The sequence below is a fragment of the Sebastes fasciatus genome, chromosome 23 (genome assembly GCF_043250625.1).
Source record: "Sebastes fasciatus isolate fSebFas1 chromosome 23, fSebFas1.pri, whole genome shotgun sequence".
Taxonomy (NCBI): Eukaryota; Metazoa; Chordata; class Actinopteri; order Perciformes; family Sebastidae; genus Sebastes; species Sebastes fasciatus.
The window spans coordinates 20,685,568-20,699,201 of record NC_133817.1 but is presented as its reverse complement, the minus strand read 5'-3'; the positions used below and the strand labels follow the sequence as shown (position 1 = coordinate 20,699,201).

General features: G+C 44.3%; 1 protein-coding gene across 4 annotated transcripts; it reads right to left on the bottom strand.

The window, feature by feature from the left end:
* Positions 1-409: 409 nt before the first annotated feature.
* On the bottom strand, positions 410-13,154 carry irf5 (interferon regulatory factor 5). 4 transcript variants are annotated; one of them, XR_012592624.1, is made up of 10 exons: positions 12,938-13,151; positions 9,043-9,247; positions 6,322-6,508; positions 5,786-5,811; positions 5,677-5,704; positions 5,146-5,523; positions 3,380-3,769; positions 3,179-3,297; positions 1,375-1,859; positions 410-1,215 (listed from the first exon to the last, which is right to left on the bottom strand). XR_012592624.1 is itself a non-coding variant. In XM_074625245.1 (9 exons), the coding sequence occupies exons 1-9, from the start codon at positions 13,042-13,044 to the stop codon at positions 1,671-1,673; spliced, it is 1,629 nt and encodes a 542-aa protein (XP_074481346.1). In that variant the 5' UTR covers positions 13,045-13,151; the 3' UTR covers positions 410-1,670. The 4 variants fall into 4 exon arrangements, 3 of the variants coding, with proteins under 3 accessions (XP_074481346.1, XP_074481345.1, XP_074481344.1); XM_074625245.1 differs by having other exon boundaries at positions 410-1,859; XM_074625244.1 differs by having other exon boundaries at positions 410-1,859; positions 3,380-3,763; positions 5,677-5,811; positions 12,938-13,154.
* Positions 13,155-13,634: the final 480 nt, after the last annotated feature.

Genomic DNA, 13,634 nt, shown 5'->3' with positions numbered 1-13,634 from the left:
GTAATGCCGAGTCATGTAGTGTAATGCCGAGTCATGCAGTGTAATGCCGAGTCATGATTCAAAATGCTGAGTCATGATGTGTAATGCAGTGTCATGACGCATCAAGACACATAATGCATTCTAATGCTGTGTAACGCTCTGTAATGATGTGTAATGACGCGAAATGCCGAGTCATGACACAAAATGCCGAGTCATGACGCGTAATGCCAAGTCATGATGTGTAATGCGGTGTCGTGACGCGTAATGCATTGTAATGATGCGTAATGCAGTTTAATGCATTGTAATGATGCGTAATGCAGTTTAATGCAGTTTAATGCAGTGGAATGACGCGTAATGCTGTGTAATGCTGTGTAATGCTGTGTAATGCTGTGTATTTCCCGGTAAGTAAAAATGTAAAAACGACAGCATGTATGAAAGAATACTGCAGCGGTGTTTAATGAAATCCTGAATACAGAGTTATCTGACTGTTTCATGGTCATTGAACATGTCGGAAGCTAAAGGACAGATCTGGATCTTAATCCAACAAGCTGATATTATAATACTTCAGCCTGTTGGGTGTAAAATGTTTCCTTGTTGAGCTGCGGTGGAGAGAAACATAACATGAAGGTTTGATGTCGGGACAAAACATCAGAAACAAACCTGCACACCACTTTCAGGAGGAAGAACTTTAAAGGTTCTCTGTACAATATCCAGACCATTAATATATCATCATCATCATCATCAGGCTGTTAGCACCATTAACTTCCAGCCGTCGCTATATTGAGAGTCGTATGGAGGCAATAGAAATGCTCTCAATCTCACATTCAGTACCTTTACCTCACCTCAACACTGATGATCACTGTCTGCTGCAGTTCATACTGAAAGCTTCACTTCCTTTAAAGCTGAGCTGAGACCAGCTGACTAACTCTGGTTCTCAGAGGACAACATTTAGTTTTTTAACTAGAGTGAAAAGTTGAAAACCATTTGAATCTTTAACATGATCAGAGTGACGGGTCCAGTGCCGCTGGATGTGCCGCTGGATGTGTCGATCAGGGGACGTTGGGGGTCCAGTGCTCCTGGGTGTGTCGATCAGGGAACGTTGGGGGTCCAGGGCCCCTGGGTGTGTCGATCAGGGGACGTTGGGGGTCCAGTGCCCCTGGGTGTGTCGATCAGGGGACGTTGGGGGTCCAGGGCCCCTGGGTGTGTCGATCAGGGGACGTTGGGGGTCCAGGGTCCCTGGGTGTGTCGATCAGGGGACGTTGGGGGTCCAGGGCCCCTGGGTGTGTCGATCAGGGGACGTTGGGGATCCAGTGCCCCTGGATGTGTCGATCAGGGGACGTTGGGGGTCCAGGGCCCCTGGATGTGTCGATCAAGTGAACATTGGGGGTCCAGGGCCCCTGGATGTGTGGATCAGGGGACGTTGGGGGTCCAGGGCCCCTGGATGTGTGGATCAGGGGACGTTGGGGGTCCAGGGCCCCTGGATGTGTCGATCAGGGGACGTTGGGGGTCCAGGGCCCCTGGATGTGTCGATCAGGGGACGTTGGGGGTCCAGGGCCCCTGGATGTGTGGATCAGGGGATGTTGGGGGTCCAGGGCCCCTGGATGTGTCGATCAAGGGAACATTGGGGGTCCAGGGCCCCTAGATGTGTGGATCAGGGGACGTTGGGGGTCCAGGGCCCCTATATGTGTCGATCAGGGGACATTGGGGGTCCAGGGCCCCTGGATGTGTTGGCTCTGCAGGAGCCTCTGCAGCTCCTTGAACTGCTCCACCGTCTGGTCCTTCACGTCAGGATTTGAGATCTGCAGCCGGATGCTGTCGGTGGACCAGTTGAGTTCTCCAGAGAACATCTCTCTCAGGATCCGAGCCACCACAGGAACCACCTGCAGACAACCAGAACCAGGTTTAAACAACCAGAACCACAACCAGAGCCATTTTAAAACTGGACCGAGAACCACGATAAGAACCAGGTCACGAGAACCACAATAAGAACCAGGTCACGAGAACCACAATAAGAACCAGGTCACGAGAACCACAATAAGAACCAGGTCACGAGAACCACAATAAGAACCAGGTCACGAGAACCACAATAAGAACCAGGTCACGAGAACCACAATAAGAACCAGGTTACTCTCTATTTGTCAAAGCATTTTTCACAGATCAAAGTTTCAATCCCAGATTTTCATTTAATACCTGCAGAATTAATCCCACATTCACAGGAAGTTGTTGGTCATGATGACATCAAAAAACATTACTTACAGAGTTAAAGCTTTAAATTATATATAATATTATATATCTTATATATATATCATATATATATATGATATATCATATATATATTATATATATCATATATTATATTATATATGATATATATAATATAATATATGATAATATTATATATATCATATATATAATATATATATATGATATATCATATATATATGATATATCATATATCATATATATATGATATATCATATATATATATGATATATCATATATATATATGATATATATAATATATATTATATTATATATATCATATATAATATAATATATGATATATATAATATTATCATATATTATATTATATATATCATATATAATATAATATATGATATATATAATATATATATGATATATATATACATTATATATATCATATATATAATATATATATGATATATATAATATATATATATAAATATTATATATATATATATATATTATAGCATCATGTAAAAATCGATGAATATGTAAAGATAGTTTGTTTCTAACAGCTGGACACGTCCCTGTAAAGTCTCACGGGTGAATTGATAAGGAATGGGGCGCGGCCGCTGACAGAAGATATTGTGCTGTAATATATTACTACTATTATTATATATTACAGCACACACATGCCCATAAAGTTGTGTCTGATTGCAGTTACCCATGTGAAAGTATAAATGTTGAAGAACAATGGCAGAGTGTCCAGACCACGAGCTCCAGGTCTTAAACGACGAGGTGCAGGGTTAGCGTGGGTTCATTCCTCAAAACTTCAGGAAGGAATGTTAACGTGACGGAGAGAGAAACCCTATTTGAGATTTACTGTAACGGCCCAGACACCAAACCCACATCAGAGAACTTTGGGAAAAAGAAGAAATTCTGCCCCAAATGTCTGCATATCCCCCCCCCAGTGGACGAGTGTCGATGAACAGACCTGGACGATGATGAGTTTCTTCTCTTTGGGTTTCTTGTCGGGCCAATCCTCCCCGAAACAGAAGTAAATCTCGAAAGGTGGCGGGTTCTGAGCTTCCCCTCTCTGGAACAGGATCAGGCCTGCAGACAGAAACACCTGGATGTTAATAGAAATGGGATGAAACATTTGGCGAGCTCTCTCAACACCTCAGTGATTGGTCACCTTGCAGGAAGTCGTTGAGGCTGAACACCTTGATCTTCTTCTCCCTCTCCAGGGGGTTGGGTGGACTGTGCTCGGGCACGCCGGGTCCGGACCAGAACACCTTGCACTGACAGAGACGGACGGCGTAGATGTCTTGCTCCCAGATCTCCAGGATCAGACCGCGGTCCATGACGTCCAGCAGGGCCTCGGTGTAGAATTTCTGCTTCTGGTTCTGAACCTCAGACGTCCCCGGGAACAAGACCTGCTGCAGGGTGACGGGTCCAAACAGGTCCACCTGCTCCGGGGTCGGCTCCAGGTGTCCGTAGTACAGCCGGCAGCCCTGAGGGTTACTGACGGTCAGAGAGCCCGCCGTCCGGCCCCGATACTGGAACCTCAGGTCCAGATCTGTTACTACGGCAACACACAGAGTACATCTGTTACTACAGCAACACACATAATAACTGTGTTGCCGTAGTAACAGAAATACTCTATCTGTTACTACGGCAACACAGAGTATATCTGTTACTACAGCAACACATAGTTATTATATCTGTTACTACGGCAACAGATAGCATATCTGTTACTACGGCAACACACAGAGTATACCTGTTACTACGGCAACACAGAGTACATCTGTTACTACGGCAACACACAGTATTTCTGTTACTACGGCAACACAGTATTTCTGTTACTACGGCAACAAACAGAGTATATCTGTTAGTACGGCAACACACAGAATATATCTGTTACTACGGCAACACAAAGAGTATATCTGTTACTACGGCAACACACAGAGTATATCTGTAACTACGACAACACATAGTTATTATATCTGTTACTACGGCAACTAACAGAGGACAGGTATTACCTCGGGCCAAGGAGGTTATGTTTTTTGGTTTGTTTGTGTGTTTGTCAGCAGGATTACAGAACAACTACCGGCCTGATTGTCATAAAACTTGTTGAAGGCTGAAGCACTCATTCAGTTTCAATAACAGGGCGGATACACAGATTATTTTCCACTTTTGGGAACGGCCTTGGTGGAGGTCTGTGCTCTCTGAGTGCCCCTCTAGTTTTATCTGTTACTACACCAACAAGACCATTTTAATAATGAAACAAACACATGATTAGTGAACACACTCTGAACTGTAGTTTCCTTGGTAACACTCAGTGTTGAATAAACTGTTGTGTTGTTCAGAGTTTAACCACAGAACCGGTTCCACCGTCCACCACACCTTCCTCACTGTGAGCCAACAGGTGGGTGTGATCCAGGTGATTTGATCCTCATGTTAACCCTGATGTGTCTGAGTAGAGCTCCACACTCACCCTCTTTGTTTACTAGAAACTGTAACTCGATCACACCTGTAGTGTCTGGGATTCAGGGTTCAGGAGCGCCTGGTAGAGGAGCCGGAAATCAAACTACCGACCCTCAATGAACCAACTCAGACTCATCCTGCTTCTTCATCACTCAGTCCAGTTACCTGAACCCTGAACCCTGAACCCTGAACCCTGAACCCCAGAGCCAGGTGAGCTTGTCAATGTTTCCCCCTGCTGCCAGTCTTAGTGCTGAGCTTGGCTAAACCTGCCTTTATTCTAAACTAAGACTAAACAGTTGTCTTTATTGTCTCAACAAGAACCAAACACCACGTGGTGTCAGAGAGGATCAACGGTACCAGAACCAGTGAACGGGCCGGTGCAACCGTGCAGACTGAGTTCTCAACATCTCATTGTCACCTGTAACACCAGAGCAGGTCAGAGGTCAGAGGTCAGAGGTCGGAGGTGGCACTCACATGGGACGCTGCTCAGCAGGTCGTACTTGCAGGTTTGGTGGTTCTGGACGTCCCCCTGGTCCTGGACGTCCCCCATGCTGCTGGCCTCCATCTGGGCCGGCCCTTGGGGAGCAGAGGCAGCCGGGGGGGGCAGAGCATTCAGGTCCGGTAGTCCGTTAGAGAGTCCTGCAGGATGGACGAAGCTCCCCTGGTTCACCATCCGGCCCTGAGCCCGGAGGTCCGAGGTCATGGGGAGGTCCGAGACCATGGGGAGGTCCGAGGTCATGGGGAGGTCAGAGACCATGGGGAGGTCAGAGGTCATGGGGATTACATGTCCAAACGTGGCCTCTGAATGAGCTGGGAAGGAGCTGAAGGAGGAGGGGTCACGGATCCTGGGGTCTGATGAGACATCACATGACAATCACTTAACCACATGGGTCCTAACAGGTTTATGTTTCCATGGAGACACTGAACCATACGGGTCCTAACAGGATTAAGTTTCCATGGAGACACTAACAGGTTGGTGGGTTGGGGTTAGGTCGTGGTACTTACTGATTGTGAGCTCCATCAGATTGGGCATCTGAGAATAAAACAGATTGTCAGTCAGGTGATAAAAATGTGAAGTGTTGTGTTTGTATTGTTTACACGTTGTGCTCCTCACCTCTTCGTCCTCATCATCAGCACCGTCTGAAACAGGAAACGGATCACAGACAATGAGTTCAAATTCATATCAATTATTATAAATTACACGTATCAGCCCACTTGACTTTTTCAGGGCAGTTTTACTAATTCACTTTTCTGAAATAACACTTTGAAATTACTTTCACTCTATATCTGAATTTCTGTGAGATATCGACCTCTAGCTACAAAACATCTGGAGGTACTTTCACTGTAGATCTCTGAATTCACCTGTAATGTAGTCTAGCTCAGAACAGACTCACCTGTAATGTAGTCTAGCTCAGAACAGACTCACCTGTAATGTAGTCTAGCTCAGAACAGACTCACCTGTAATGTAGTCTAGCTCAGAACAGACTCACCTGTAATGTAGTCTAGCTCAGAACAGACTCACCTGTAATGTAGTCTAGTTCAGAACAGACTCACCTGTAATGTAGTCTAGTTCAGAACAGACTCACCTGTAATGTAGTCTAGTTCAGAACAGACTCACCTGTAATGTAGTCTAGTTCAGAACAGACTCACCTGTGATCCCGATCTGCTCGCAGACCTCGTAGATCTTGTACGGTTGGACCGGAGTTTCTTTCGTGCCGTCATATTTCAGCTGAAACTCTCGGCTTTTGTTCAGAGCACAGCGAAGGTTTGCTTTCCACTTGGCCGGATCGGGTTCATCCACACCTTCCTGGTATTTACCCGTCTCCAGAGCCCACGCCTGCCGGACACAGAGGAGGAACATTAAAGGACCAGTTAGACAGACTGGTGCTGCGTTCACACGCTGTGGGAGTGGAGGGTCCGCCATATTAACCACTCTACCCACTTCCTCTCCATTAGCGCGTTGACATAGAGGGTCCACCATATTAAGCACCCTGCCCACTTCCTCTCCGTTGGCGTAGAGGGTCCACCATATTAACCACTCTACCCACTTCCTCTCCGTTGGCGTAGAGGGTCCACCATATTAACCACTCTACCCACTTCCTCTCCGTTGGCGTGGAGGGTCCACCATATTAACCACTCTACCCACTTCCTCTCCGTTGGCGTGGAGGGTCCGCCATATTAAGCACCATCCCAAACCAGTCAGCGGGGAGTGGAAGTGGGATATAAACCCTCCAAAAGTGAGTCCGCATCGATTACGACTTAACCAGCTTCTCTTACTGAACACGTGCAACGCCATTTAGTGTTCCTCATGAAACACGCTCCAATCTCAGTTCCATGTGACTACCGGTACAAACTATTTACTGTAAACGGCTCAAACTGAGACAGACCTTTCATTTATTCTACTTTATTGTCATAAAGTTTAGAAAACGGTAGACATGTTCATTAGATTGCAAAGTGTTGCATATATATACTGTATATGTATACTGTATATAGACAACATATATTTTACATTTAGATATATTTTTATTCATGATTTCTCTATGTTTATACATCTATATATTCCCCCCGGGGATCAATAAAGTATTTCTGATTTCTGATCTGGATTCTAGTCTTGGAGTGGGTTAGGGTGTCGCTCCACCACTGTTACCTCCAGCAGAGGGGGCCAGAGAGCAGGGCCAGACCCAGACCTGGAGGGATCAGCTGGGAAGAGTTCTCAATCAAGTCTACCTACACTGCTAGCTCGTCCAGACCTGGAGGAGAAGGAGAGCAGGAAGAAACACTGAGGAGCCGGGGAGAAGACCTGATCCTGATCCTGATCCTGATCCTGATCCTGATCCTGATCCTGATCCTGATCCTGATCCTGATCTCGATCTCTGTCTACCACAGCCCTTAAAGAAATATAAAGTGACTGATGCGATCATTTAGTCTCCTGTTCCTCTCCCCTGAGAGTTAATAAAGACGTCTTCAGCCCTGTGGGCCACACGGACCGTGATCTCATCGCCGTGACCCGGGGAAAGGTAACACAGAAGATGGAGGACAGCGACCCCCCAGAGAGGCCCAGAGGACCCGACATGTGTTGCAGAGGCAACACCTGAAGGTGATGTTGGGGCGTTCCTGGAGGTGTTTGACAGCCGCGAGGGAGGGATGGCGAGCAGCTGACTTGGGAGTGATCCTGGTTTCCTTTGTTACCAGCCGGCCTGAGCCCAACGCCTCGAGTCCTGGTACTATGACCCACATTAAAGGCTGCCGCCATCCTGACCCTGTATGGTCTCAGTCTGCCGGCCCGAGCACAAAGCCTACAGTCCTGTTACTATGACCCTGCCCATCCGGCTCGGCCCCAGGGGGCAGAACTGATACGCCTCACTGAGAACTGGACCGCCCCGACTAGGACGAGTGGTACTGGACCAATGCATCTGGACGTTGCCTGCTGAGGATCAAAGGTACGCTGCTCAGATTCAAACCCAGTAACACTGAAACAGTGGTTCTGTTGAGAATCATCAGGTCCAGTTTAGCAGTGAGTTACTAAAAGAATCAGAACCAAAGAAAGCGCTGCTCTAAAGTCGAGTTAACCGGGCTCAATGGGTCGACCCGCTCTTCTGTCTGTCTCAGCACAGCGATCAGAAATAAAGCAGAAGCAGCGACCAGTGAAGGAGGAAGTGACATCATCAGCAGTAAAGTTCACTGAGCCAATTCCACATTTTAGGAAACTCACACTGAGGAAAGGGGGCTGCACGGTGGTGCAGTGGTTAGCACTGGCGCCTCACAGCTAGAGGGTTGCAGGTTCGAATCCGGCATGGGACCCTTCTGTGTGGAGTTTGCATGTTCTCCCCGTGTTAGCGTGGGTTTTCTCCGGGTACTCCGGTTTCCTCCCACAGTCCAAAGACATGCAGGTTAGGTTAATTGTGGACTCTAAATTGCCCGTAGGTGTGACTGTGAGCGTGAATGGTTGTCTGTCTCTATGTGTCAGCCCTGCGATGGACTGGCGACCTGTCCAGGGTGTACCCTGCCTTCGCCCAATGTCGGCTGGGATCGGCTCCAGCCCCCCCGCGACCCCTAACGGGATAAGCGGTTGCAGATGGATGGATGGATGGATGGATGGACACTGAGGAAACTCTCCAGCACTAACTAGGGTTTAATAAATTAAAGAGACGGTCATTAATTAAATCAGTGAAACCTGCAGAAACTGAATAAACTCAACAACTAACCGATAAAATCGTATTACTAATTATGATTTATTTAATTACTAATGAAAAAAGATTAATAAACAATACAAGTGCAGAACAACATGAAACTGAGAACAGACCGGTGGGAATAAAGGAGGTCAGATATTAACGGATCAAAGAGGTCAGAGGTAGTTCCGGACTTTCAGACCTTGAAGATGGTGTTTTCCTCGTCTGATGCTGGCGTGTGGCGTGTAGCGTGTTTCCAGGGGATCTGGAAGAGTCTGTGTTCTGAGCTGAGCCACTGCAGACCAGGATACCTGCCGCTGTTCACCTGCGCCAACAACCAGGGCTTCAGACGGATCCTCCGGGGCTGCACGCTCATGGTGGGAGTACTGGGACGACACTGGGGGAAACTGGGGATGCACACCGACAGGTTATTAATCTTATATTCTAATGAAGGGAGGTAAAAACAGAAATGTGTGACAGCGACATGTACTGTAGGCTAATAAATATTAAAGTTATTATAAATTATTATTGCTTGGTGTTAGAGGTGAGAGGTCCCATAGAGCTTCTGGTCAGATGTTTTATTCTTGACCTCTGTGAACATGATGAAGGTCACCTGATGACTCAGATCCTGCTGAACCTCCGACCTCACAGACCAACGGAATGGTGCCTTCACAGGTCTCAGTCAAAAATCAGTCAGATTCAGAAATCCTCTTACTGGTCTATAATCAGTCAGATTTACTGGTCTATGAATCAGTAAATGGACTTGTCGGGTCACCTGTTGTTCCACCTGTAGAACACCTGAGAGCAGCCACCGCAGCAGCTCATTTAAATCAGATCAAATCTTTTTACCAACTCACTTTTAATCTGCTTATTTTCTGGCTTTAACTTTTGGTTTATTGTCTTTTAATTGTGAACGTCTCCTGTTCAGTATATTTACTAATACTAATCCTCAGTATATTTACTAATACTAACCCTCGGTATATTTACCGACTCTAACCCTCGGTATATTTACCAACACTAACCCTCGGTATATTTACTAACACTAACCCTCGGTATGTTTACCGACTCTAACCTTCGGTATATTTACCGACTCTAACCTTCGGTATATTTACCGACTCTAACCCTCGGTATATTTACCGACTCTAACCTTCGGTATATTTACTAACACTAACCCTCGGTATATTTACTAACACTAACCCTCGGTATGTTTACCGACTCTAACCTTCGGTATATTTACCGACTCTAACCTTCGGTATATTTACTAACACTAACCCTCGGTATATTTACCGACTCTAACCCTCGGTATATTTACCGACTCTAACCCTCGGTATATTTACCGACTCTAACCCTCGGTATATTTACCAACTCTAACCCCCGGTATATTTACTAACACTAACCCTCGGTATATTTACCGACTCTAACCCTCGGTAGATTTACCGACTCTAACCCTCGGTATATTTACCGACACTAACCCTCGGTATATTTACCGACTCTAACCCTCGGTAGATTTACCGACTCTAACCTTCGGTATATTTACTAACACTAACCCTCGGTATGTTTACCGACTCTAACCCTCGGTATATTTACCGACTCTAACCTTCGGTATATTTACTAACACTAACCCTCGGTATATTTACCGACTCTAACCTTCGGTATATTTACTAACACTAACCCTCGGTATGTTTACCGACTCTAACCCTCGGTATATTTACCGACTCTAACCCTCGGTATATTTACCGACTCTAACCCTCGGTATATTTACCGACTCTAACCCTCGGTATATTTACCGACACTAACCCTCGGTATATTTAGTACTCTAAGCACTTCAGTGTTTCAGAGGTTGTGTGAGTGAATGTGAGTGGTTTCATAACTCTACTGTACTCTACTATACTGTATTATACTCTACTTTACTCTACTCCACTGTACCCTACTATACTGTATTATACTCTACTATATTGTACTGTATTATACTCAACTGTACTCTACTCAACTGTACTCTACTATACAGTATTATACTCTACTATACTGTATTATACATTACTATACTCTACTCCACTATACTGTACTGTATTATACTCTACTTTACTATACTCCACTGTACTCTACAGGTGCAGCTCAAAAAATTTGAATATTGCGAAAAAGTTAAATATTCTTTGACAGTTATTTAAGAAAGTGAAAATATAATATATTATAGACTCATTACACATAAACTAAATTGTTTCAAGCATTTTTTCATTTTAATTTCGATAATTACAGCCTACAGCTCAAAAAAGAAAGAAAAAGGTATCTCAAAATATTAGAATATTTCATAAGATCAATCAAAAAAAGGATTAACAATACAGAAATGTGCATTTATTCACTCACTACTTGATATTGAGTGAATAAATGCACAAATTACTGCATCAATGCGGCGTGGCATCATGGAGGCGGTCAGCCTGTGGCACTGCTGAGGTGTTATTGAAGCCCAGGTTGCTTTGATAGCGGCCTTCAGCTTATCTGTATTGTTGGGTTGGATGTTTCTCATCTTCCTCTTGACAATACCCCGTAGATTCTCTATGGGGTTCAGGTCAGGCAAGTTGGCTGGCCAATTAAGCAGAGTAATATCATGGTCAGCAAACCAGTTAGCAGTAGTTTTGGCACTGTGGGCAGGTGCTAAGTCCTGCTGGAATAGGAAATCAGCATCTCCATAAAGCTTGTCAGCAGACGGAAACATGAAGTCCTCTAAAATGTCCTGGTAGACGGCTGCGTTGACTTTGGACTTGATAAAACACAGTGGACCAACACCAGCAGATGACATGCCACCCCAAATCATCAACGACTGTGGAAACTTCACACTGGACTTCAAGCAACTTGGATTCTGTGCCTCTCTACTCTGCCTCCAGACTCTGGAACCTTGATTTCAAAATGAAATGCAAAATTTACTTTCATCTGAAAAGAGGACTTTGGACCACTGAGCAATGGTCCAGTTCTTCTTCTCCTTAGCCCAGGTAAGATGCTTCTGACGTTGTCTCTGGTTCAGGAGTGGCTTGATACTAGGAATGCAACAGCTGTGTCCATCTTCTGAAGACCTCTGTGAGTGGTGGCTCTTGATGCACTGACTCCAGCATCAGTCCACTCCTTGTGAAGCTCTCCCAAGTTCTTGAATCGGCTTTGCTTGACAATCTTCTCAAGGCTGCAGTCATCCCTGTTGCTTGTGCACCTTTTCCTACCTCACTTTTCCCTTCCAGTCAACTTTCCGTGAACATGCTTCGATACAGCACTCTGCGAACAGCCAGCCCTTTCAGCGATGACCTTCTGTGACTGACCCTCCTTGTGGAGGGTCTCGATGATTGTCTTCTGGACAACTGTCAAGTCAGCAACCTTCCCCATGATTGTGGTTGTGTGTACTGAACTAGACTGAGAGATACACAGTATTTATACTGTATGAATAGCAATTTATTGAAACCTCGAAATTAAATATTCTAATATTTTGAGATACCTTTTTCTTTCTTTTTTGAGCTGTAGGCTTTAATTATCGAAATTAAAATGAAAAAATGCTTGAAACATTTTAGTTTATGTGCAATGAGTCTATAATATATTACATTTTCACTTTCTTAAATAATGGAAAAAGAATATTGAACTTTTTCGTGATATTCTAATTTTTTTAGCTGCACCTGTACTATACAGTATAATACTCTACTATACTGTACTGTATTATACTTTACTATACTCTACTCCACTCTACTGTATTATACTCTACTATACTGTACTGCACTCTACTCCACTGTACTTAACTATACTCTACTCTACTCTACTCTATTTATTAGGTCCGTGTTAGTAATGACAACAGGAACTGAAGGCTCATCTCTCTCAGACAACTTCATGTTTTTGTTCCTGAAAAGTTTTCGGAAGTCAGTGAGTCACAATCATGAGATCTGATCTCAGATCTCTGAGACCAGATCTCAGACCAGATCTTTTTAAACCGGATCAGGACGTGTAACTGACAAACTTTGTTCAATCAGAGAAACGTTTAATGTTTCAGCTCGTTGAGGAGGGCGGGCTGATGCTTCCGTGTGTGTGTGTGTGTGTGTGTGTGTGTGTGTAGTGACTGGACTCACCTGGTCCTGGTCCTAGTCCTGCTCCTGGTCCTCGTGCCGCTCCGTGTGTCGTTAAATTGACGTAGTTCTTTGCAGCACCACAGTGACGTCAGCAAACAAATAAACATACAAACAAACAAACAAAAAGCCGCCGACACGAACTGAAGCTCCTCACGGAAAACACCTACGACTGACTCCGGATCACAATCAATGTAACACAATGACAGCTACTACTTCCTGTCAGAGTCACAAAATAAAAGCTTCAGTCACTCTGAAATGAAACAAATAAAAGTCTAAACTAGTTCATATTAGATTTGTTTATTAACACCAAACATGAAGGCACATGCACTACAGAATAAATACATATTAATATATAATAATATTTAAAATTAAAAGTCTAAACTAGTTTATATTAGATTTGTTTATTAACACCAAACATGAAGACACATGCACTACAGAATAAATACATATTAATATATAATAATATTTAAAATTAAAAGTCTGAACTGGTTTATATTAAATATGTTTATTAACACCAAACAGAAAGACACATAAAGACAGAAACTGTAAGCTAGTCTGCACTACAGAATACATTCATCATGTTTGGGGTTGTAAATTTTCATAAATTGTTCATACATCGATTTTTGAATGCTCTGCAGCTATTTTCCAAGACGTAAGTGGTCAAACAGTACATTGGAGTACATCCTGGTGAATTAAA

Coding starts and splice junctions, on each gene's coding strand:
- irf5 (XM_074625243.1), bottom strand. CDS start 13,044: ATGTTTATTTGTTTGCTGACGTCACTGTGGTGCTGCAAAGAACTACGT. Junction 3,770..5,145: donor CCTGCTGAGCAGCGTCCCAT/GTGAGTGCCACC, acceptor GTGTTGCCGTAG/TAACAGATCTGGACCTGAGG. Junction 3,298..3,379: donor CCTCAACGACTTCCTGCAAG/GTGACCAATCAC, acceptor TTCTGTCTGCAG/GCCTGATCCTGTTCCAGAGA.